The 23,597-nt window shown below is 35.5% G+C and overlaps 1 protein-coding gene across 1 annotated transcript in view; it reads right to left on the bottom strand.

Annotated features, from left to right (window-relative positions):
- LOC140328954 (ectonucleotide pyrophosphatase/phosphodiesterase family member 1-like) overlaps positions 1 to 23,597 on the bottom strand; it is a 55,576-nt gene that overhangs the window by 23,435 nt on the left and 8,544 nt on the right. Inside the window, exons 2-10 of the mRNA XM_072408917.1 lie at positions 13,671 to 13,743; positions 11,580 to 11,696; positions 9,604 to 9,729; positions 7,879 to 7,939; positions 7,461 to 7,558; positions 4,153 to 4,232; positions 3,538 to 3,657; positions 2,576 to 2,685; positions 544 to 609 (exon numbers count right to left, since the gene is read on the bottom strand). Of these exons, the coding sequence (XP_072265018.1) occupies positions 544 to 609; positions 2,576 to 2,685; positions 3,538 to 3,657; positions 4,153 to 4,232; positions 7,461 to 7,558; positions 7,879 to 7,939; positions 9,604 to 9,729; positions 11,580 to 11,696; positions 13,671 to 13,743 (851 nt within the window). The remainder of the gene's footprint in view (positions 1 to 543; positions 610 to 2,575; positions 2,686 to 3,537; positions 3,658 to 4,152; positions 4,233 to 7,460; positions 7,559 to 7,878; positions 7,940 to 9,603; positions 9,730 to 11,579; positions 11,697 to 13,670; positions 13,744 to 23,597) is intronic.

Below are 23,597 nucleotides of genomic sequence, written 5' to 3'. Positions count from 1 at the left end.
ATGTTGTACAGGCATATGTAGATTTTTATAGTTCCTTATATCATCCTTTATCACAATATGAGTTAGCTGCATTTCAGGGTGCTCATTGTGGAGAAATTAACTGCTGCCTTTACATAATTTCAGTATATTAAAACTCCCAGGACCAGACCTGATGACATATAGCAAAGTGGTATGAATTGTATGCTTTAACTCTTGCCCTAGGAGTGTTGCATCTCTATTCATGTTGCTGGAAACATAATGCACTTTCTGACTGTATGAGGCTGATTTAATAAAGCTCTCCATGGCTGAGGACTATTATGATAGAACTTGGGTGACCCAGCCAACCTGGAATGCATCAGGTTCAGTAACCAATAGCAATTTTTTTTAAAGAAATTAATTCCAGGTTTGCTGGATGATCCAGGTTCTTTCATGATAGTATATCTTCCAGTATATCTTTAGAACAAATCTTTATTATTAAACTTTAATTAAACCTAATAACAATACATAGTCATTTGTAAAAGTTAGATTTTGCAGTTCTCTATTCATTGTCATTTACTGCCTTACCTCACATTTTCAGGTAGACGTAGCCATTTAAGAACTGACATGACTCTCTCCTGGAAAGGAACTGATCTGGGGAAAGTAATTAAAGAGAATTTTATTATTTATCAGGAAAATTTAATGGTATATTCAATAGAAATAAAAAAACAGTAAATAAATTGATACAGTAACCAATAGGAGCCATCAATCAAAAATAAAGTGCTTGTTCACCCAAACAAAAATTACACATAGTGCAGCTTACCAGTCATTATATTTTATAGATACATTAATTTTTTATGTACATTTTCTAAAAGTATAGACCATACATGGGAATCCTGATAGAAATCCCACATAACAATCATTCCTCCCTATGTAAGAAAAAGAAGGAGATGGGCAGAGCTCTGTAGTCCAATTTAGGGTGCAGACAAGAATAACAATGCTGTCCCTTCACAGGTACTGTACAGCAAGTGAATTTTGTCACCCCAGGACAAGATTAAAAGAATGCAATCACCACATATATGACTGGTAAGTCACACTGTTTTACATTTATAGTTTTGGGTTTAGACGTGCTTTAATGTGTAAAAATAGATATGTAAATAATCAGTTTGATATAAAATTAATTCTTGTGTCTTGTTTTACAGAGTGAGCAAAAATATAAAAGAACTGTAACAACTATTATTTTTATTAGTTTTTACTTTGACACAATAGTTTCTTATCTCTATACATTGCAGAATAAAATACATTACACTGGTTTTTTAATTAAAAATCATAACACTAATTGAATAAGTAAAAAAGTTTTTTTTTCAATTGTTGTCGAAGGACCTTTACAGATTAAAAAAAAGCACATAACGATAATAATAGTTGACAATGAAACTAATAAACTACTACTACTAGGTTTACTTAAATCTTTCTGCAAAGATCTTAACCCAGGGCTGCTTTTGTGTCTGATAGTTGCTCATCCTTTTTAGCCAGCTGAAGTGCTGGATAACTCATTACCTGATCCCAGTATTCTTCCATAATACTCAGTGTCTGGCTGAGCTTTGAACTTGTTGCTCCTCCCCAAATACCATCCTATTTACGCCATGTCTTCTACTTCCTGTATGTCAATTTTTTCTGCTTCTGCTAGTATCTTGGTTTTAGCTGCTACATTTCTTCCATATCTACAACTGCCTATGTATGAACCCTTGGCTGCTCATTCACAGATCACTCTTCATTGCTCAATACTGCAAACCTGATACCATTGGTTACCAGCTTTGACTTGTTCCCTGGATATGTTTTATTTTGCTCCTGTATTGTTACCACTAACTGTGTACTGAATCTGGTCTGTTAACTACCTCGGATTTGCTTGCTGCTGGTGCTAATGAACTCCTAAGTTGTGACACACACATTGGTTCAGCCTATTTAGTAGTAGATGTATAATTAGTAGTACTATAGTAGTAGAAAAGAGCAGCAAATACATAAATTCATGTACTAACGTAATACCTAATTACAACTTGTAGCTACATCCAGGAAATATATTCAACCATGGCCTTTGACTGGTTGGTTAGCCATATAGCCATAGTAAACCAGTCAGTGAACTTCGCAGATGGTGATGGTAATGAAGTGCTTTCATGTTAGCCTATAATATGTGCAACAGAAGTTAGACCCAGCCTGCAGTGGTTTATAGGGAAATCATTATAAAATATGTAAAGTGTGAGTAAAAGTCACTTCAATCATTTTTAAGTGAATCCAATATGAAAAATTTGTAAATGCTGTGTAAAAACTGAGTAAATCTTGGACGAAAATATATAAATCAACCCCCAAAGACTTTTGTGGTTTAGGGCCAGCATTTAATTCCAGGTAGGTGTTTGAACGAAGAAAAAGAAAAAGGATGACATTTTCAGGGGAAGTACTATGATTTCCAGGTGATAAAGATCTTTGTCACTTTACATATGAAAACTAAATCTGTTATGACTTATGTACACTTTGTAAATGTTAGCCAATATTCGGCTGGGTACACTGTACCAAAGATGGAACAAAGATTGCTTTTCATGCTTTACAGCTAATAATAATATTTTACCCGTTGTAATTCTTATAAAAGTTTGGAAAAGTTCCATTGATCTTTACATCTGATCCTGGCCAGAAAAAAGTAGCTGCCTTTAGACCTTGATTCATAGCAGTTATCCATACCTATGAAAAAAATTGAATAGTGATTTGCCAAACTTTTGTTGTCATGCTGCACAAAAAATGGGAAAAACATTAATCCTGAGAAAACCTAGTTGCAATAATAGTGATGGGTCCTATGTGACTCGTATTTTAATGTCAAGTGCAAACTGATTTTTTAATATATAACTCGTTAACTAAACTTGTTAAGAGATAACTTGTTTTAAATAAATTTGCATTAAAAAAAGCCTCCACAGCTTGCAGCTGCTATCTTTATATATCTGATAGACTTTGGTCCAAATCTTTGTCTTTCAAACATAATTTTAAAATGTCAGTTTGGTGCCTGCCTTTTTAAATTTTTAGCAGTTTTTTTCCCAGCAGAACTTTTTTTTCATTATATTCAAGATTATTTATTAAAACTGGGGTTTAATCTGGTTTAATTATCTAACTTTTTCACACCTTTCAATTAATTGAAAAAGTAAACAAGAATAATTATTTGTTGATATAGGTAATTACTACACATTTATTTAATTAAACCAGACTCTTGGCTCTCACTTTACTGATCCTGCAGAAAAAAAAAGTTACTTAAGCCAAGCATTATGAGACTTAATGTAAATGTGTTTGAGGAGGCTGCAGAGACATGGTAAACTACATTAAAAAGGCAATTATCTAAATTATACTATTATGGGATTTTTTGATGAAAAAATTACATGAAAACTAATATGCAGAAGGGTTATAAGGTGGAGTAATATTTAAAGACATCAACAAAATACATCACTAAATGTTATATATTATCTCATATTATGTTAAAAAATATTTTGAATTTTATTTTAAGACTTATTTTAGGATAAAATTAAAATTACTTAAAATACCACATACAGGTTCTCCTTGGTACCATGAAGAATGAAACTTCTCAGCACTTTTTAAAGTGAATGAAGCATTTCTGTGTGGGTCATACATTTTGTTGTCCACCACACCATGTGACTCTGGGTAGAGACCCTGAAATAGGAAGAAGTGATAATAAAAATGTTATCCTTGCAGCATTGCTGGAAATGTCAACTTTGTTTATATAAATTTAAATAGATGTAAAGCTAAGCAGCTGTACTGAATGTTATCATATCTGAGGCCCAGCAAACGCAGCTGTTTCTACCCACATATAGATCAAATGTGTAAGGATTATGCATTGCTAAGGAGCAGAACACATCAGCAGATTCTTTTCTTTACTTAACATTAATTTCCAATCCACTGAAATTATTGGATCCAAAGTAAAACTTCAGTATTAGTATGAGTAGCACTTTCAACTTAGTACAATCATTACTAACCATTTTCCTGCACCTGGATCGGCTGTGGTTAGCAGTGTGTTAGTAAAACTGGTAAAAAAATTATGAATTATAACTAGGGCAAATATTGAGTGGTTGATATGTACAATAGTCAGCTGGTACACTAGCCAACAGATGCAAGGTGACGTCCAATGTGTCCAATGTGATCACTTACTGTTACAATGCTGTAATGGTTAGGGAAGGTTTTGGATGGATAAACTGGTCTTAAGGCACGTGTATATGTCCCACATTTTTCTGAAAATAAAGAATGATAAAGGCATATCTTAATATTTATACACTCAAAAGAAAAGTGCACAATTATAAATCTTTGCTAAAGAACCTAGATCCACAAATGGTAAAATGGTATAGATCTATGTCTGCAAGAAAACTAATAATCCTGACACAGAACTCTGGGTACTTTTACATTTAATTTTGTCTTAACCCCCCTGGCGTTCTAATTCTGTCTGTTTTTTTTTACGCAAAAAGTGGTACATTGTTTTGCATGGAAATTTATTTTACATTGTAGGCCTATAATTAATAGGCATAAAATAAAATACTGAAAACTGTAATATACTGTAAAGTAGCATATAATATATATATATATATATATATATATATATATATATATATATATATATAGATATATTATATAAAGATTGCTTTGTGTTGGATTCAATACAGCTACTTTGTATTCAATCCAATACAAATTGATTTGAATTTCTTGCAGCGCATGCACACACCAACACATGCACCAACGTCACAGGGAAACCCCGGGGAACGTCACTGCACTCGCCGGCTAAAGATCGGAGGACGAAGATGCGGCCCAAGGAGGGGATCCAATGGGCAGGATGCCAGAGGACGCGATGGGACCAGGTAAGTTCTGGTTTTTTTATGTTTTTAGCTACCCCGTGTGTGGCCCAGGTTTACCCCTTTTTGCATGTTTTTTTTACCCCAAGCCACACTCGGGAATTCCGCCAGGGGATTAAGAAGCAGGCTGTGTTTTTTAATTTCCTGGTAGGGCATGCATTACATAGAGGTTGTTAGATATAATGGATATTGTTTAGACCAATGTTTCGCAACCTTTTTAACATAAGGGAAGCCCTAGAATTAACTTTCAGGTTTTCATGGAACCCTTCTATAAACACTACAGATAGTCCCCGGGTTACATACAAGATAGGAACTGTAGGCTTGTTCCTATGTTAAATTTGTATGTATATTTTAATAAATGCAATTAGGACAGATGTTTGTCTCAACAGATTTCTTCTGGAAGTCATGCAAACTGTCCCCTTACTCCCTTCAAGCCTCCGTCTTGCACAGAACGAGCAGGGAAGCCCTGTTCATATCTAGGAGGCATCCGTATATCGGATGTCCTTAACCCGGGGACTACTTGTATATCCACAACTCATAGTATATTAGTGTGGTGGTCTGTAGGCCTCCTTCATTGCTGGACAGTGGGAAGAATTACCCTTACAGATAGCCAAAAAGATCATTGGTATCTATTAAACTGATCTGAGAGTCACAAACTGATCATTGCTGAAGGAACCCCTAGCAACCTCTGGAGTAACCCTAGGATCCATTGAAACACTGATAAACACTGGTAATAGACTGTAAAATGTATGGTAAACTTTAAACTCACAACAACTAAAAATCTGCCACTTCCTTAGTGGTACCAATGCAATTTGTATCTGTTTGTAAATACTAATCATCTTTTATTATTTAATGTTCTGACATTAACTAAACTCATTAATGTTTAGATATTAAACCATACCCCATGATTCATGCATATGTTAGGGAAGACAAAACTTCATAAAACTAAAACTAGACAAAACTAAATTATATAATAATTTTACCATGTTACTTCAAAATTTACTGTTTAAAAAGAGCAGAAACAAAAGCAAATAAATATGGAAGGCATTAAAACAGTATTCTTTTCCAACACTTGTACCCTCCTTTCATTCCAATGTTAAATATACACAGAATCACTTAGCAGATTCATTTGTCTCTAGGTAGGAAAAGTTGTTTACATTAAAAATTGGTGTCTAAGTTTAAATTGGTGGTGAGGTTAAGTTGAGGTTAAGTTACTGCTAACCCATGCCTGTGATTAAAACACAACATGTGGTGTCTCATCCATGGCCACCCATGGAAAGAATGCTACAGTAGTAAGCAGGGCATTACTGCCTACTGTCTAATGTTGAAGTTGTAGTTAATTAAGAACCAATGAAGTGGGTAATACGGCAGATTGGCTCAAAAATGGCAACCGATGAGAGCTAACTGAAAAAAAACACTTCACCCAGCTGAACTATTTTTGTAGACTCTTCTTTGTAGCTGTTATTCCTATTTTAACTGCAGCTATAGTAGATAATTTAGTGTAGATAAAAACTATTATAAAAGTGTAAATAAAAAAATTACATGTACAAATAAGACATCAAAATTAGAGCAATAATTAGGCTGAGGAATTGGAAGACTAGTACTGCCATTTGTTGGCACATAGTTCACAGCACAGATTGATGTCATATACAAAGGCCCACATATATCTTATATCTCCAATCCCTAAACTAACTTTTCTGTAACACTGGCAAAGGTCACATAATAAACCTGCCTGCACCAACATGTAGGTAGTGTCATATAGGTCTTAAAGGCTAAACCAGTTATGTTGACCTCAATTTATAGTTATTATGTATTCCCAGCAGTCCCTACTGATCCACTTCCCCCTGCAAAAAATAATAAAAATTTGCGAGCCTGAAAGTTTTTTTTTTTTTTGTTTTTTTTCAGAAGAGACATTCATCTACATAAAATAAACATTTTACTGAATACTTTCTAGATAATTAAAAATGTCTTCAGAATCTGTCATTTCAACATACACTACAAACCCAAATAAAAAACAGCTGTTTAGACAGTAATAATGTTAGTCACATTAATTAATGATAGTGATGGTCACAATAATTAATGCAAACTATACTAAAGGCCTGATATGCCTAATATTCAGTTATTTACATTACTGATGAAAGTGTATCCTCTCCAGCCTTGGAGAGCATTGATAAATCAGGTCCATTGTGTTTTAATACCAGATAGTGATCCTGTGGAAGTGAGAAGGGGTTGATGCCTAGTAATAGCCTATCACTTGTGCCCTCTTTAAAGCATTTTCTGATTCCCTCTTATGTAGAACCTTTTACCTTTGTTGATTCACAATGCAATTTAGTGCTTTACTTTGTTTGGCACGTTACCTAAATTTGCAACAACAAAAAAAATGCCTGGAACCCTAAATAGGAACATTTATATTTAACATTACTGTTCCTGGAGAAACTAACCCGGAGCATCCTGATATTAATTTAAGGTAGTGTCAGTCTTAAAAGAAATAATATTTAAATGGCATTATTCATATGAAAAGCTTGCAGAGAAAGGTAAATCCTGTCTAACAAGTTTCTATTGGACTGAGGACACAGATTTTATGTGTATATAGTGATATTCTTCCTGACAACATACTTAGCTTGCTGATCACTGGAAGAAGTCCACTCCAGGTTTGAAAGTATTCAGCTCTAAAACCATCCAATGAAAATAAAATGACTGGCGGCTGAGAAAACCTAAAGTAAAAAGGTCAAATAAAATATATTATTTTCTAGAATAATTTAAACTGTGTTTTAAAAAAAAAATACATTATCTAGTATCTGCACATTTTATGATTTTTTGGCAGAGCAAAACTTATATAAAATGTCAGACAAAGAACTATAAGAGTATATTATGTAGAAGGTATTGTAAGGAATTATTTAGACACTTATTTAGACTACTAGAAATGGTAGAGTTTACAATGTTGAAAGAAAAAAGCCTGGGGCACAAACATAACAAAAAACAAATGGTTTGGTATTATGCTGACTTTCATGAAAGAAAAGTACAGTGAACTCACCCAGCTGGACAAATAGGTGTTTGAATATCTTCACATTTTTCTTCTACCCAGCTTTTGTTTCCTGAGAAATAAGCTTGTGTTGAGCAATACATATTTAAATTGTATTGGTTGTATTCAAATTGCATTTAAAGTTTCATTGTATTGGTTAACTGGGTAACTTCTGATTTTTAAGGGGGATGTGATTATCCTATATTTAGTAAATATATACATTCTTTATGCATATAAAGAACTTGCTTCAAAATTATTCACTTTAACGTCATTGTAAAGTAGTACGCCTCAATTTCGGAGGAAAAGGTTAATCTGTGTACAGAAGAGATTTTTCACAGTAAGGACTGTGAAAATGCAGAATCAACTCCCTCAGGAAGTAGTTTTAGCACGTTCTTCAGAATGTTTTAAGTAAAAGCTGGATTCTTCTCTAGAAACACAGAATATACCTGGATATTATTATTTGAAAGGAATGACACTAGAGCCTATTGATACAGGGGATATCTGATCGCTGATTTTTTTTTTTGGAGTAAATTGAACTTGGTTTATAACGTTTTTTTTTGCCTTTTTCTGGATCAATCATGCATATATGGTATATAAATAAATATATATATATATATATATATATATATATATATATATATATATATATATGGTACCATATATAGTAAATAAAGATCTATCTGGAATATTCAGGTTTTAATATTTTATTATTATTAATGTGTTTCTAAGTACTTCCCTTGTTCCTCTGGTTGACCCTGGTGTCTTTTTTAACCTATGTAATTTTGTATCCATGAATAGCAATAATGCAGAAACTTTTTCTATAAGAGATTGGATGTAGATTGACATTTTTCAGTCTTACGCTGCACTCGCCCCCCCTCCCCCCCCCCTTTACATGTTTATTTCCCTACTTCTTTTACCAGACATTTCACTCTCTTACTATTGTCTCTCTTCTTTTAATTGGCCCTTTTTCTCTTACCCTCTTTTCTTTTCCTCTTCCCCTTCCATCTACCGCTCCCTTTTCTATGTATTTTAAAGAAATTAATGATTTTAGAAAAATATTCCAGTAGCATTTTTAGGGGCCTTCTAATGTCAATCTGTTAACCATATGAATTTTCTTTTCATCTGTCTAGTATGTGCTATCCATCTGTACCACATGGGTGCCACAGTTGTATCCTTGCACAGCTCACTGTTTGTCTCTCATTTCTAGCTAAAATTTATGTTTAGGAAATATATCTTTATCATGCATTTTTGAAGTTGGCTTATTGTCTCTTCGGTGCAATTCATAAGGCAGTCTTTCTGTGTTAATTGAGCTTTCTTGCTTTCTCTCAGTTTCTGTAACATGTAGCGTAATGCATCCAATTGGTAATGGAGTGACAGGAACTAGCTCATAAATCACCCTTAGTTTAAAAAATCCCTGAAACTGGAAGTAGATGTTCCACCAGTTGTAGACATTTTAAATGTTCATATAGAAGATAATGTTTATTCCAATCTTGATTTCCTAAGGTTATTTTACTGTTTACTTTGATTATACATAGGCTGTCCCTTTTGTTTATTACTTTACTTAGTGGGTGTAGTTACCAGGATGTATTGTTGTTTATAGCTATCTATGTCATTTACCTTTCTTCCTTCTCCAAATAAAGTGGAATACAATACAAGCTGCCTGCTTTTTGTTTTGTAGGTTTAGTTCTACCTTAAGATCAAATAATTTTGGACTATTTTGTGTATAGACTGACTCACCTCTACAAACATAATCATAGTTAACACAGCAGTCATTTGTGTCTTTACAGTCATCAGAGCAAGAGCACAGACTGCCAGGCAACCTCTTTTCTCCACAGCGTAACTTGTCACATGTCCAGATGTGAGCTAAAAAAAAATCACAATTTAAAGAATAAATGATGACACTACTTTAGTGGATAACATTTACCATTTTACATTTATAGCAAAGGTAAACCAAGTAGAGGTAGCAGTCCAAAACCCTCCTGTTACAACTATTTGCCATTTTTTTTTAAATCCTGACTGATGACCCTAAAATTTTTCCTTTTTACAAACCTGGTAAATTCAATCTGAGCATGTAATAAAAATATCAGAGTTTACCCTAATGTGGAACTTTCATTATAATAAAAAAAAATAACACCTACAGTGCCCTCAATTCCTCCACAATTGGATTCTATTTGGTCCCACCACCGCCTTGGAGTCTTTCTTCAATCCAGCCTGGAGGAAACAGCGGACACCACCAACCCTACGGCTCAGGCGCAAGGTCATGCGATGTTTCCTCTTGTAAATGTAAATAAAAAGTGCAGATTTCACTGCACATGCAAGAGATCAGCACCTTTTGTTACATAGTGGGAAAATCCCCTTCTGTGCATGACCGAAATCAGGCGTTCACAAAAAGAGCAGCACAAAGGCTCCTAAGATACATGATGTAGGTATCTCAAGTGTTAAAAAAAGTGTTATTGGGGAAATAAGCAAACAAGCACATTTTTTCTTCATAATAAAGGATTATCTACCTTTTTGTATAAAGTAAAAAATGTGGTGATAGGTCCACCTTAATTGTCAACTATATGCCAGAACAATCAGTAGTTTACAGGCACAAGCAACTGAGTTTAAAAAAGTAAATGTGGCTGCACACCCTCTTGTGCTTCCTTCCCATCAAATCGGTCAGTGAGCCTAACATTAAATACACACAGTAGTAGCCTCATGAAGGGGGAGGGATGGCACTAAAGTCACTTTTCATTCTCCCCTTATCTGTGACAGATGTACATTAAAAGAGAGGTCATTCGATAAAGATATTAATGAATTTGGTCCTAATTTAATAAAGCTGTCCAAGGCTAGAGAAGATTCATTTTCATCAGCGAAGCTGGGTGATCCAGTATACCTGAAATTGATCTGGTCCAGGATTGAAAACATTTGCTAACAAATAGCAAATAACTTTGAAGAAATCCATTCCAGGTTTGCTGGATCACCCAGCTTCACTGATGAAAGTGTATCCTCTACAGCCTTGGGGAACTTTAATCAATCAGGCCCAATGTCTGAAACAGAAGTAAATACACTAGATAGCACATTACAGAGAAAATTATGACATACAAGCAAGTAGAACATAACATATTACAAATGACTTGCATTTATTGTGTAATAATACGTCAGAATAGGTGTTGACTGGTAAAATAAGTAACATTTTTCTATAAACTATGAAAGCTTGAAGAAGAAAAAATACAAACTTTAAGCATGCTAGAGTTAATTAGTAAACTCTAGTTAAACATTCTTTTTGGTCTGTGCTGACAGGGTGTGTATTCTTGAAGCAGGTTTTGTATTCCCATACCTGTCCATGGGAATGAAAAACCTACTTGAAGTTGGTTGTAGTGGAAATGAGGACAAGTGGAGGTCAAAAGCACCCATCAATAAATACTGAATGAAATTCACAAGTGTCCTAATTGGATGCCTTTAACACAAGAACAAATTGTATTTAAACAAATAGAAAATGAGAATGTAAGCAAAAAGTCAAATGTATGAAAAGTCCAAGTAAAACTTTCAGTGCAGGTTTTGTGTTTGTTTAATGGCTGTCAGCAACTATCCAAGTTTTTTTGTTTGGTAGAGACAATAGAAGGTGTGTTACTGCATCATCTGCAAATTTGTTCCAGGATCACTAGAAGAAATACAGATTTGTCTAAATAAAAAATACATATTGCTTATCAGGTTTCTATCTGCTTCTGTACCTGGTTGTATGCACACATCTTCATAATCAAAACAGCAATTTCCAAGCTCAACACAGGCACTATCACAACGACAGCTCCCAAATTTTCGTTCAAAACATCTATTTTTGCAGCTGTTTACTGTAAATGTAATATGAATATTGAAAAAAGTTTTAATTGTATTTTTCATTATGTAGCATTACAAGGAAAATGATACTTTTTAACATAAAAACAGATTCATGCATTCATCTATCTAAGAAAAAGTGCAAAGCTTATCAATAGCAAAGATAAACAATACCAGGAACAATATAATCCATGGTTTAATAAACATTTACACATTTGTCTTAATGGATTTAATCAGAAAATATACATATTAACCAAATTGAATTCAATGTGAAAAATGTGTAAATGTTCTGTAAAACCTGGGTGAAAATATTTTCAAGTAGGCCCCTATGAGTCAGATATTTCAAAGTTAGGCTCATTTTAGATGACATTTTCACCATCATACCTGAATAATTGTTCTTTTTTCAGCATTATATGTGAGATGGCTATAATTTAAATAAAAAATTTAACAAAGGGGCATTTAAACTTGAACACATAACTTATACAATACTGTACATTTTTTCTTTTGAATAGTTTTTTAGGTTAAGAAACAGTTAAAACCCCTATCCTGATTTCTTTGTCGTCTGTGTCCCATTCAGAAGATTTTTCTTTACTACCCTGTAAATACAAGGGAAAGTGAGAAGAAGTTATTTCAAAGTTAGCTAAGCCCAAAGTTGTACTTTCCCCTGTTTTTTAGTCCCAGTGAAAATTAATATCAGCACAAACAGAGAGGTGAATCTTTCTAATAGGAACACAGAAAGGAATAAAACCTGACAAAGATTTTAATCCTGCCCTACCTTATTCAAAACAAAAAAGTGTTAGATATACTCTAATATAACGCTAATTCACCATTAATGTTACAATCTGATTTACAGTCTTTGCCAATCTTCTTTTTATTTGACAAAACTGTCATATGAGAACCTACCTTAACTACCCCCCTAATTGGTATACAGTCAGGGATGCCCTTATACTTACCCTTATAAGTAAATTTAGATAGATCTTAAACAGTCCTTGCTGGCAGGTATCTGCACACATTTATATATTATTAACATGTGGTTTACCAACAGCCAGAAAATAGAGATAGAGATCAGAATTAAAATAAATTATTAAAATATTATTATTATAAATATTATATATATATAATACTAATAATATATTTAACAAAAATAAAAATTGATTCTTTAGATGACAGTTTTGGTAAATCCAATGTGGAAAATTGTATGGAGATTGTATAATTGTATTGAATTTTATAGTCAGATACAGTTGCTACAAATTCATTTTCTTAATATTGCTTTCCCTATTTTCCTTTTGGATAGGGGACAAAACACTTCACCTGTTTTTTGATAAATCTGTGTATAGATAATGTACATAAAATCTTCTGTACATTGATTTCTGAATCACAACAGTCTTATATAATTAAAGTTGTTGATAACCCCTAGAAGAACACTTGAAAATCTGTTTTTTAAGGCTAAGTTCAGATGGGAATTTGTCAACCGTATTGCTAACAACTCCAACTCCAGGCTCGGATTTTCAACCCATAGGCTCCAGAAAGCACTCAACAGCGTACTTCACAGGCTTTTTGTGAGTGTTGAAGAGGTTGGAAATCCTTAGAAGTGGTTTCAATAGTAGAACAATCTGAGATGCTGCATAAAGCATCTCTAAAACCACACCACAACCAAATGCCTGCTCTAGTTCAGTTCCATGATTACCAGGGCTTTGGAGAAGGACTTGATGAAAGCAGTAAACGCAGTAGTCCCACTATCAAAAACCGCCCATCTGAACTTAGCCTGGAGGATATCCTGGTCCAGATCATTTCTAACTATAGATGGGGGAAAAAAATAAAATCATCATGTTTGTTACTAACAGTTCGCTGGACAATCATTCATAGTACACTATCAATAAGCTCCCATTATCACATTTTCTAAAGTGGACTTTTATTTCCTAATAAGATAACACTTTTATCTTGGTTTGGAAGACATTATGTTCACATTAACAAGTGAGATAATTTATTACCGTCCCTGGAACAGCTAGGCTTAAGTCCAAATATGCATCCCAGGATGACGGTTAATATGCACACACAGATTACCTGAAAAGAAACAATGGAAAATTCACAATCACATAACAAATATTTGTGTTTCTTTTGTGGTCTTTGTATTAACAAAATACAATTATTAAAAATCATGCCTTACCTTATCCCTTTATTTCATAAAGATTGCTTATTCTAAAGTCCAGTAACCCAAATCAACAAGGCAAAATTCACTCTGCTGCAAACCAGTACCAGTGGAATGGTTCAGAATTATTGCAGAAGAGACATACATCATAATGCTGCTAAGTGTACAATCCCAGCAATTATGTTAGAATAAATGAAATACTGTGTACATTTGCGAGAGTTACATTATCTTGCTGCGACCAATCAAGCTGGCCGAAGATGAAGAAGCCAAACAAAATATGGTGTTGACCAGGGAACTTGTGGACTCTGCAACCCCTAAGCAGAGTTTATTATAGTGCCATTTTAACCTTCTGAGAAAGAGATTTACTTGGTTTACTTAGCCCAAAGGTTTTGATATTTTCCAAGTTAAAGTCCAAAAATAAACTTAAGTAAAGTCAGAACTTCTATTAGGTAAACGTTAGCCATAGAAAGGTGAGCCTAGTGGTCTGTAGAAACTAGCAATGCTTTACTTATCATTGACTGATAGCTAAGCTTCATCAAAAGCACTCCACTGTCCAATGAGTTACCTTAGTTGCCATTAAGATCATTTTAAGTGAACAACAGACTGAGAGCTGGTGAATCTTAGCCATCATGGAAAGTCAGGCCCCAGTAAAAGTAAAAACTTAATCAGAAAAGAGGTACAGGAAAGCCTCACAGGCTAATATAGGTAATAAATAATTATAGGAAGTAAAATAACTTGTGGCATCTGGTCTTAGCAAGACTTTAACTTTTGAAAGTTAAATTGGGCACAGATTCACTTTAACTAATGTATTCAACCGATTTGGTCTGGCTAAAATATTTACTTACACCTAGAATAGAACTCATAATTCTGATTTGTTGCCAGAATTGGCAATACAATTGAGTATAGTGCCAGTTTACCTTATTGGCAACAAAATAAACCACAAAAGACAGTAATATCAGAATGGGCATGGACACATTTAGGTATTTCTTTAGCATATGAACAGAATCATTAACAAATAGGTGGCCAACTAACTTTCAAAATCATTTACAGTTGCTATTGAGCTACCTATTCAATTTTTCACGCACAGGAGGAATCTTCATCCAATTCCTTTGTCAAAGTTTTTCCCTTCTACTTACATACCTTTGAATGTTTCTGTAGATGCCATATATAAAAGACACTTAAAAGACAATCATCTATTTTCTTTTTGGTGTCAACACATTAGATGAAAGCAAAACAGTTCAGATTATATCTATAATAGCATAAATGACTATGTTAATACCTACCCAAGTCAAATAATAATGATGATTTCCTTGTTTTGTTGCATAATTTTAAATCTGTGCCTTTTCCTGTTTGAGGAAATCTTCTCTGCCCTCTCAAACTCACATACTAACCACAAACCTCAGCATATTTTTCCTCCAGAAAAGATTATAAACAGTAGTTTTATTTATTCCACATTATTTCTAACCATGTATAAGACAAAATATTATGCAACATCCCGAGTCAAGTGCATTGTAAAGAACAAATTTACTAATTATCTCTATTCTTACATGATTTTTAAAAAAAAGCACTTTATATACTGGTTGGGGATATAAATCTGATCTGATGAATCTCTATATAGTAACGCTTCCCTTTCTTTAGAAAACGATCCAATTGAAAACTCTTATTTTTTTCTTATAAATACATGTATCCTTCTTGTGCACAGGGCATTAGACTTGTGCTTTTTATTCTGAACAGTACAGATGTGAATCCCTGCTGCCATTTTGAACTTTTGCATCAGAAAAAAAAACTAACAAACATTTAATAAACTATGAACAGTGGCTATGAGTGTCCCACAATCTACACTGCTTCATTTTAAAGAAATGTAAGTTCTGCTCAGAAGCATGAACTGGTAAATATATGATGGCTACTATTCAATGATTCCCAAGCAGCAGCCTAATTCAGTCTTTATTGTCTCAAACAGCAGTTCAGAGCAACCAACTGGAATTCATTGTGCTAAAAGCCCAACTCCATGTAAATTTTTTTTTAACTTGGTTACACTTGGGAACAGTTAAAACCTTTTGTTTGAGTCTTTACCACTATTTATTTATTTTTATGTTTGGTGGTTGGGGGGGTTATACCTATTTTTCTTTTGTTCTAAAAGTGGTTTAAATATTGACCCGTGAGCATGCAATTATTTTAAAAGCACATTTTTTGGCAGGCTCAATGGACAGTAGATTGGTAGTTATTTAGGCTTAATTATGAAATCAGGAAAAACATTTGACCCTTAAAGGTTTCAGCATGTATCTGGTTGTTTTTGTACTTAATACACTTCTTAAAAGTATAAAACTAAATACAACTTCACTTCATATAATACTTATGCATCTGATTGCTGGCTAAAAGATTTACAACACACAGAGGTAGCCTAGTAATATTTCAACTTGCTCATGCTCACTTGCTGTATAGCAGTAAATATATTATAGTTATGGTCTTGGGTGGGTTAATATTTCAAAGTTGTTTGCTCATTTCAAAGAATTTACCATAATTGGTTTAGAACATGTGAAATTCCTGTTAACAAGGTCAAGCTAGGTTTTAACAGCCAAAAAAAACAAAATGTTTATGAAACACAGCCAAAGCCCTTGCAGACATGGATCCTAATCAAAGAATTTATTGAATTGTAAATGTTCTCCTACACGAGAACCTCAAATTTATTTCTATGCAATGAGTCTTTTACTCCAGACATGGACATTCCCTTCATTTCCTCAAGCTTTACAGTGCTGTCTGTTTAATCATAAATACAAGTAATACAGTCTTACATACCCTTTTACACCCAGTGACATAATTACTTTGTTTTTGTGCTTCTCTGTGCAACATTGCAACACCCAGCCTTATGAAGGCTACCCTAGATAATGCTCACATGTGATGCTGAGCCTTCATAATTGAAACAACTAAAATTCAGCAAAAAAAAAGGATGGGTCAATGACAAAAAAAGAAAGGAGAAAGAAAGGGTTGGATGATGTTTAATGTTCAGCAGCCAGGAAATATTGCAGGCTTTATCTGACTTTCTGAAGTTACTAATGCACACTACGAGAAGCTTAGCTTGTGCAGTGAAATCAGAATAGGATAATTCAGTACAAAAGTGGCACCTGAACAACTTTAATTTAAAACAATAAGTACATTTTAGGGAGTAACAGTAACAATACAGGTTAGGGAGCTGAAATTGCATTTCTATTTCTATTTTTTCAAAGCCAAACTTGACCACACCTTCTCCTACTTGACAGTCCCCATTCCACTTCCCATAGCTATACAGATTCCATATACCATATTTAAAGGTCATAAGGTTGACCCAGGTATAGGAACCAAGCTTGACCACATCTTGTACTGCTTGCAAACCCTTCATTATTGCTATACTGAGTCTACATATCATGGTAAAGAACCAATACTGAGACTTGAAAATAAAGACCAAGCTTGACCACACCTTGTCCTACTTGCTAACCCCTCCATTAATGCTATACAGATGCACATATCATGATATAAATCCAATACGGAGACTTGGAAATAAAGACTAAGTTGATCACACCTTCCCTTGTTTACTAAGCACTCCATGCTATACTATGCCTATATATCAAATTAAAGGATACTAGGAATATTTAGGGATAGGGATACTACTAACTACTTTCCAATACCTTTCATTGTTATACTAATGTTAAGTCTTTACACCATATTAAGGACCACTAGGAAGTCTTGGCAAACGGGACCAAGCTTGACCATGCCTTCTACTACTTGTTTGGCCCTTCTATCAAGTATATATAGGTTATATACAGTATGATAAAATGTTGATATTTGATTGATATGATATATATATTTGATTTATGATGTTTGATATATGCCTTTTACTAGGCATCAACCCTCCTCACTTCCACAGGATCAAATATCAACCTTATGTCTTACATAACCTATATTAACCTTAATAGAAGGGCCAAAAAAGTAAAAGGCACGGTCAAGCTTAGTCCCCTTTGCCAAGACTTCTTACTGGTCCTTTTATATAAAAAATCACAGGATATTTAGTCTATGCATGATATAAGGGAGCAATAGGAAGATTTGAGATTTGGGACCAGGCCTGACTTTACATGATAATTATAGATTTACAAATAACTTCAACTGCTTTTGAATTACTTCATTATTTTTACATGTGTTTTTCAAGAAGGTAACCACTGCTTGTTTTTCAGGTTTACTTTTAGTTAAAAAAAAATGCTGCAGAAAGCAGTATTTATTTGGAAAATTACCACAGTCTTACAGTGTGTTATGATTGATTTGTATGAGGTAATCAAGCACTCAGTTCCATGGAGCAAAAACCATGTTTTATTTATCGAAGAGCAAGACGTGAAGGGGAAAATCACAAATAAGTGTTCCAGTTCATGTAGGCATCCTGGATTACTTTCCTGGCACAGGGCATTAGACTTGTGCTTTTTATTCTGAACAGTACTCCTTTCTAAACCAACACCAAGTGTCTCATCAAATACGTCAGCCATTTGTTTACTAAAATCAAAATAACATCCAGAATGAAGAGTTCTCCCACGTAAATTATGACCGTATGTATAATATTGTTTGCAGACAGTAAAAAGAAAACCTGATGGCCTTAAATAGCACTTTTACCATTCAGCGTAACATCCCAGCAACCAGCTGCTGTTCAGCAATCTCTAACAGAAAGATAAGATAAAACCTCCAGGCAACAGTTTTAAAAGCTCCATTTACAAAGCTATAATAAAAGCTATTTGCTGCCATTTCCTTTATTTTCAGAAATGAAGGCCAGAGATAAAAATTAACAATCCTTATGAGACATAAAAGTTAGTTTTACCCTATAGACCCTATATTAAGCAAGATAATCATGTACTGCCAGAACCTTCCACTATAATATTGTTTACAGGGATTTATTGAGTGAAACTCATTAATAGTTGCCAAGTCTTTACATTTTGTTGGCAAACCAGTTTGGTTCTAATTGTTTTATCTTCTTTATTTACAGAGTAGTTTATGCAGTATATATAAAAAAAAAACACATGCTGAGTTAATGTACTACATTGGCATGGAGACATACTTTTGTTCCCAGGGCTTCAAAGCATGCTTTTCACAATCAACTTCTACCACCAGGAAGCAAGTCCTATTTAGGTTGATAACAATAATAAACTGTTCTATGATCTATAGAGCTGGTTTAAAAAGAGATGATACAGATGATATTTGAATGTTATGAAACATTATAGAACATGAAGCTCAGATGTCTTGGATCTTACAGGTGTTAGGTATTTTTTTGTGATATTAAATTGCCATTGACTACAAGGAAGTTGTAATACAACTTTAGTCTGTAATCAGAATTTTCACAAATATTCCTGTATAATGAAGTTTTCAATCACTAGTTCTCTACGTGAGAACTAGCAGAGTGGAATTTCTGCACTAACAAAAGGAAGAAATAATAGTTTCACAAACCTCCAGGGATACCCCATAGATGATACAAACATGGAACAAAATAAAACTTAGTACAGAAAGAAAAAAGTTCACAGAAGGTCAGCTAAAGAAGTAATATGTTCCTCTTTGGTTTGCTTTGGTTTTCAATGTGCTTGAAGGTAACATGACATATTGCTTATTGTTTAGCCCAGGGGGCGGCCAACTACGGCCTTTAGGCCAGATACGGTCTAGCCGGTGGTTCGTTCTGGCCTAACGACCCCTGGCCGATCCTGCCTAATGCCGGCCGACAACCCGCGGCTCTGCAGCCACGCGTTGCAAGCTGGATCTGTCATGGGGCCTTAGGAACTACCGGAGCTCTGGTGCCGCCTCCTTGCTGTTGCTCCCCTATTTACCACGGCTGGCGTTGATATTCCGCCGCCGTGGTAAATAGTGAACACTCTATGCATTGCAGAGTAGAGGGATTCACCTTCAGGGGCGTTTCCTGGTGGTGGGCGGAGCCAATAGGGTGGGACTCAGAGTCCGGCCTAGTGTACTCCTGCCCACCCCATAAATGGCCTAGTGGCCATAAAAGTTTGCGGACCACTGGTTTAGCCTATATTCAACTTCCAAGAAAATTCCAAAAAATATCATTCAACTAATCAGATGCAAGAGGATATATATTAGGCCAGCTCTGCAGTCCTGCTTTAGGTAATGCTGGTATATGCACAGGAAAAGTCAGGATAAGATGTGGTTTATGTGCTTCAAATCTATAAGAGTAGAAAGTTTGGTATGTGATCAGTTTCTAAGGGATAGGATTCACAGAGTGTCAGGACACTCTTTTCCTTTTTATCCAAAAAAAAAACAATATTCAACCCCATTTTCCCTGTGCACTTGAAAACCTCATCTCTCTCTAACACCATAAAAGTTATCCTGGCTGTTTGACATATTACCCATATTCATCATCTCACTTTGGAAAGCGAATATCTGTGTAGTATTTTACATATCTCTACAGGTGACTTATCCTCACCAAGCAGTCAATCCACCAAGTCTATTCCATCAGTGTTTTCAACTAGACTACCTTCATGGAAAATCAAGCTTGAATAAGTGTATTCAGACCTGCAGAGTTTGTCTTGGTCATTAAAGAGTTACAAGACATTGCAGAGCAGCTCAGATTTCTTCTAAAAGTCATGCGAACTGCCGCCCACCCCCTATCAAGCCCAGGGTTCCTAAATTTAGTGTGCATGTTAGGAACCCCCTGGGGCCACTTCTATGGCAATGAGCATTAGGATACTGTCAAATCAACTCTGTGCTGTGGTGCCACAAGTATATACTTGCTCATTCACAAAACGTCAAGACTATGTTCAGACTGGCAGTGAGGTTGCGGTGCGGTTACCCCTTCCTCATGCCATGGAAACCCTGCCTAGGAGGAGATGCTCAGTACCGCTCACTGCCGCCTGGAGTCAAATCTGCAGACGCTGCAGTGCGATGGACTGAGTGGCTGGTGGAGTGCCTATTACAGATAGCTGGCCACTTACCTTCTGTGATCCTCAATTTCTCTGGAACAGAGGGATGTTGGCAACTGGAAATGTAGGAGCCAGTAGGAAATGCCTTTTGACCCCCACCCAATAAAATTTTTTACTCTCTATGAACCCCATTTTCTCTGTAAGAAAAGAGAAATGTAACTGCAAATAGGGGACTCTTGTGGCTCCCCCTAAAATGTCGTCACTACGGCTGTTTATTTCTATAGTGGCACACAGTTTTATCTCAATGTCAACAGCGGCCCCCCGATGAAAAAAGATTGGGCACCACTGTACTAAGATATTAAGCTAATATAAATATATATATATATTCAACCCTCCTCCATATAATGTATATAGCATAATACAAACATCAGCACAAGGATTCTAGCTTGTCTTTATAACTATAGACTTTGTAAACTGCTTTAGAATAGATGGGCGCTATATAATTATGGGCGCTATTTAAATATAAAAATAATATTATGCTCTATGGCAGAAAGCTGTACATGCTCACTACTTTAAAGCTAAGAACAGTATGTCAAGCCAGTAAGTGTATCCCCCAAAATGTCAGTGTTATGAAATTCTTTGTTGGATGGTTGTAATTGCAACAAGAGTCATTGGAAAAAGTTTCCTCTTCCCCTTTTTTAGATTTGCCATCATTTACTGTACTAGTGACAATGGTCAGCAATAAAACAAAAAACTGACCCATGAGTGCACACACTGGAGAAATGATGTTTTTTTGATGTGAGTAATTAAAATATTTTGACTTTAGGTACTTTAAAGCTGCACTCCAGGACATGCACATACCATTTAAATACAAGAGGCATGTTCCCCCTTGCTTGAATCTTGGTGTTTTGTTTATTTCTTCTAGATCTGTGTGGTAATCAAGTGTGAATCTTTTCCTTTGCTTAGGAGTTTCCTTTATTACAGACCAGCAATTGTTGCTCTTTTTCCTTGAGCAAGATGGTAGGTCCTGTATCGGCTTCATTGCTGGGCCCCTTCCACAGCTCTGCTCTCCTTGAAAGCCATGTGTAGCATAGTGATGATGTCATTGCTACATCATCACTGTGCCACATTAGGTAGGCCCCGGGTTACATACGAGATAGGGACTGTAGGTTTGTTCTTAAGTTGAATGTATGTAAATTGGAACAGGTACATTATTTTATTAAATGTAATTAGGAGAGATATTTGTCCCAACATATTATATCAGTGAGGTGTCAGTTACTGTATAAAATGCTCACTGTGAGTTAATCCCAAACTGTAAGGTACTTACCTTTCCAGCTAGCCTGAGGCGTCCCTGGGGATCAAAGCCGCAGAGGGAGACGCCGCTGCAGCATGGCCAAGGCTGCTGCCCTGCTCGCAGCGTGTCTCTCCCTGCACTAGAAGGGATCCGTTCTGGCCGAACTACTGTTCGGCCAGGCAGCCTCCCCAGCATCCCTTTGGACGTGAACAGAGAAAGTCTTGTTCTCAGCACTCCTGTGGATGTGCAAAGTAGGGCACATCCCAGGGGTGCTGTGGGAAGAGGTGTGCGCACTACCACGCGTACCTCTTGTACCCCCCAAGGGAGTGGCACTCGGCTGCCTTGCCGCGGGGCAGGACATAGCTAGTTTGAATTCCCTGCGGCCAATCAGCTGCAGGGGATTCAGTTATCCTCCAATCAAATGGCGCCAGGTGGCGCAAGGTCATTGGCACTCTGGCTATTTAAGGAAAACTTGTCCTGAACACCATTGCCCGCTAAAAGCCTCTGTGAGTACAGTGTGCTTGGGTGCGTTCTCTGTTTTGGTTCATATTAACCTGTTGTGTCGTTACCAATAGCAACCGCCTGCTGCCTACCCTGACCTCGGATTGTTCCTGACCTGCCTTTGCCTTACCCTTCTGTACCATGCCTATCAGACTGATCATCTGTGATTAACCCTTGCAATGTTTTATGGCTACAAATAAAGCTTGACAAAGGGATTCTTGGAGTTGGCTGTGGTTTGTGTGCCCAGGCGCATTACACAAACAAAGCAAAAAAAAAAAATTTATGGAGCTTAGACATTCATTAACTTCTAGAGCAAGCTGTGCTTTGATATGCAAAAAGAAACAGCATCAAAGTTTGTCTTGGTCATTAAACAGTTACAAGATGCTACAGATCAGCTCAGCTCATAGGATCACCCACAACCTCAGCTGTGTTTAGCAAAAGAATTCCTCTGCAAGTCATGCAAACCACCCCCCAATCAAGCCTCGGTCCTGCACACGAGCAAGCAGGGAAGCCCAGTTTGTATCTAGGAGTCGTCCATATGTCGCATCCCCACTTTACAAATCAGCAAGAGAATTGCTTCATATAAACTGGACTAATAATGACCACCAACAAATATACTAAACACAAAAAGCATATTTACAAAAATGATCAAATTGTTGTCAGTGATAGCTCTTATCATAACACATTTTGTGGAGAAAAGCTTAGTCAACCTCACTTCCACATCCATTCAGCTATTTTAGCAATGAAACCACAAACCCACATATTCTTCCTTGCTCCTGAAATAACAATGTTTATCCAAAGTCTTTGGTTTGAAAAAAAAAGCAAAATGTCTTTGGCAAAAAAATGCAAAAGTTGATTTCACATACTGTATGACATGCCTAGAGAATAAATCTAATAATAATCTATTTTTTGTGTGATGTAGTTTGTCAGTAGGATAGATTGCCACAGACTACTGGGATTTTACCTAACATTTTTATCCAAAAAAAAATTCTTTATTTGAGGTATGATTGTTAAATGTTAATCCTTCCACTCTTGAAAATTTTTCTTCCTTGTAAGGCACTCAAAGTGCAATCCTAATACACAGTAAAATAAATCA

This window comes from Pyxicephalus adspersus, chromosome 4 (genome assembly GCF_032062135.1).
Source record: "Pyxicephalus adspersus chromosome 4, UCB_Pads_2.0, whole genome shotgun sequence".
In the NCBI taxonomy this organism is placed as follows: Eukaryota; Metazoa; Chordata; class Amphibia; order Anura; family Pyxicephalidae; genus Pyxicephalus; species Pyxicephalus adspersus.
Note: the sequence above shows the minus strand (reverse complement) of the source record. Positions and strands in the feature narration are given on the sequence as shown.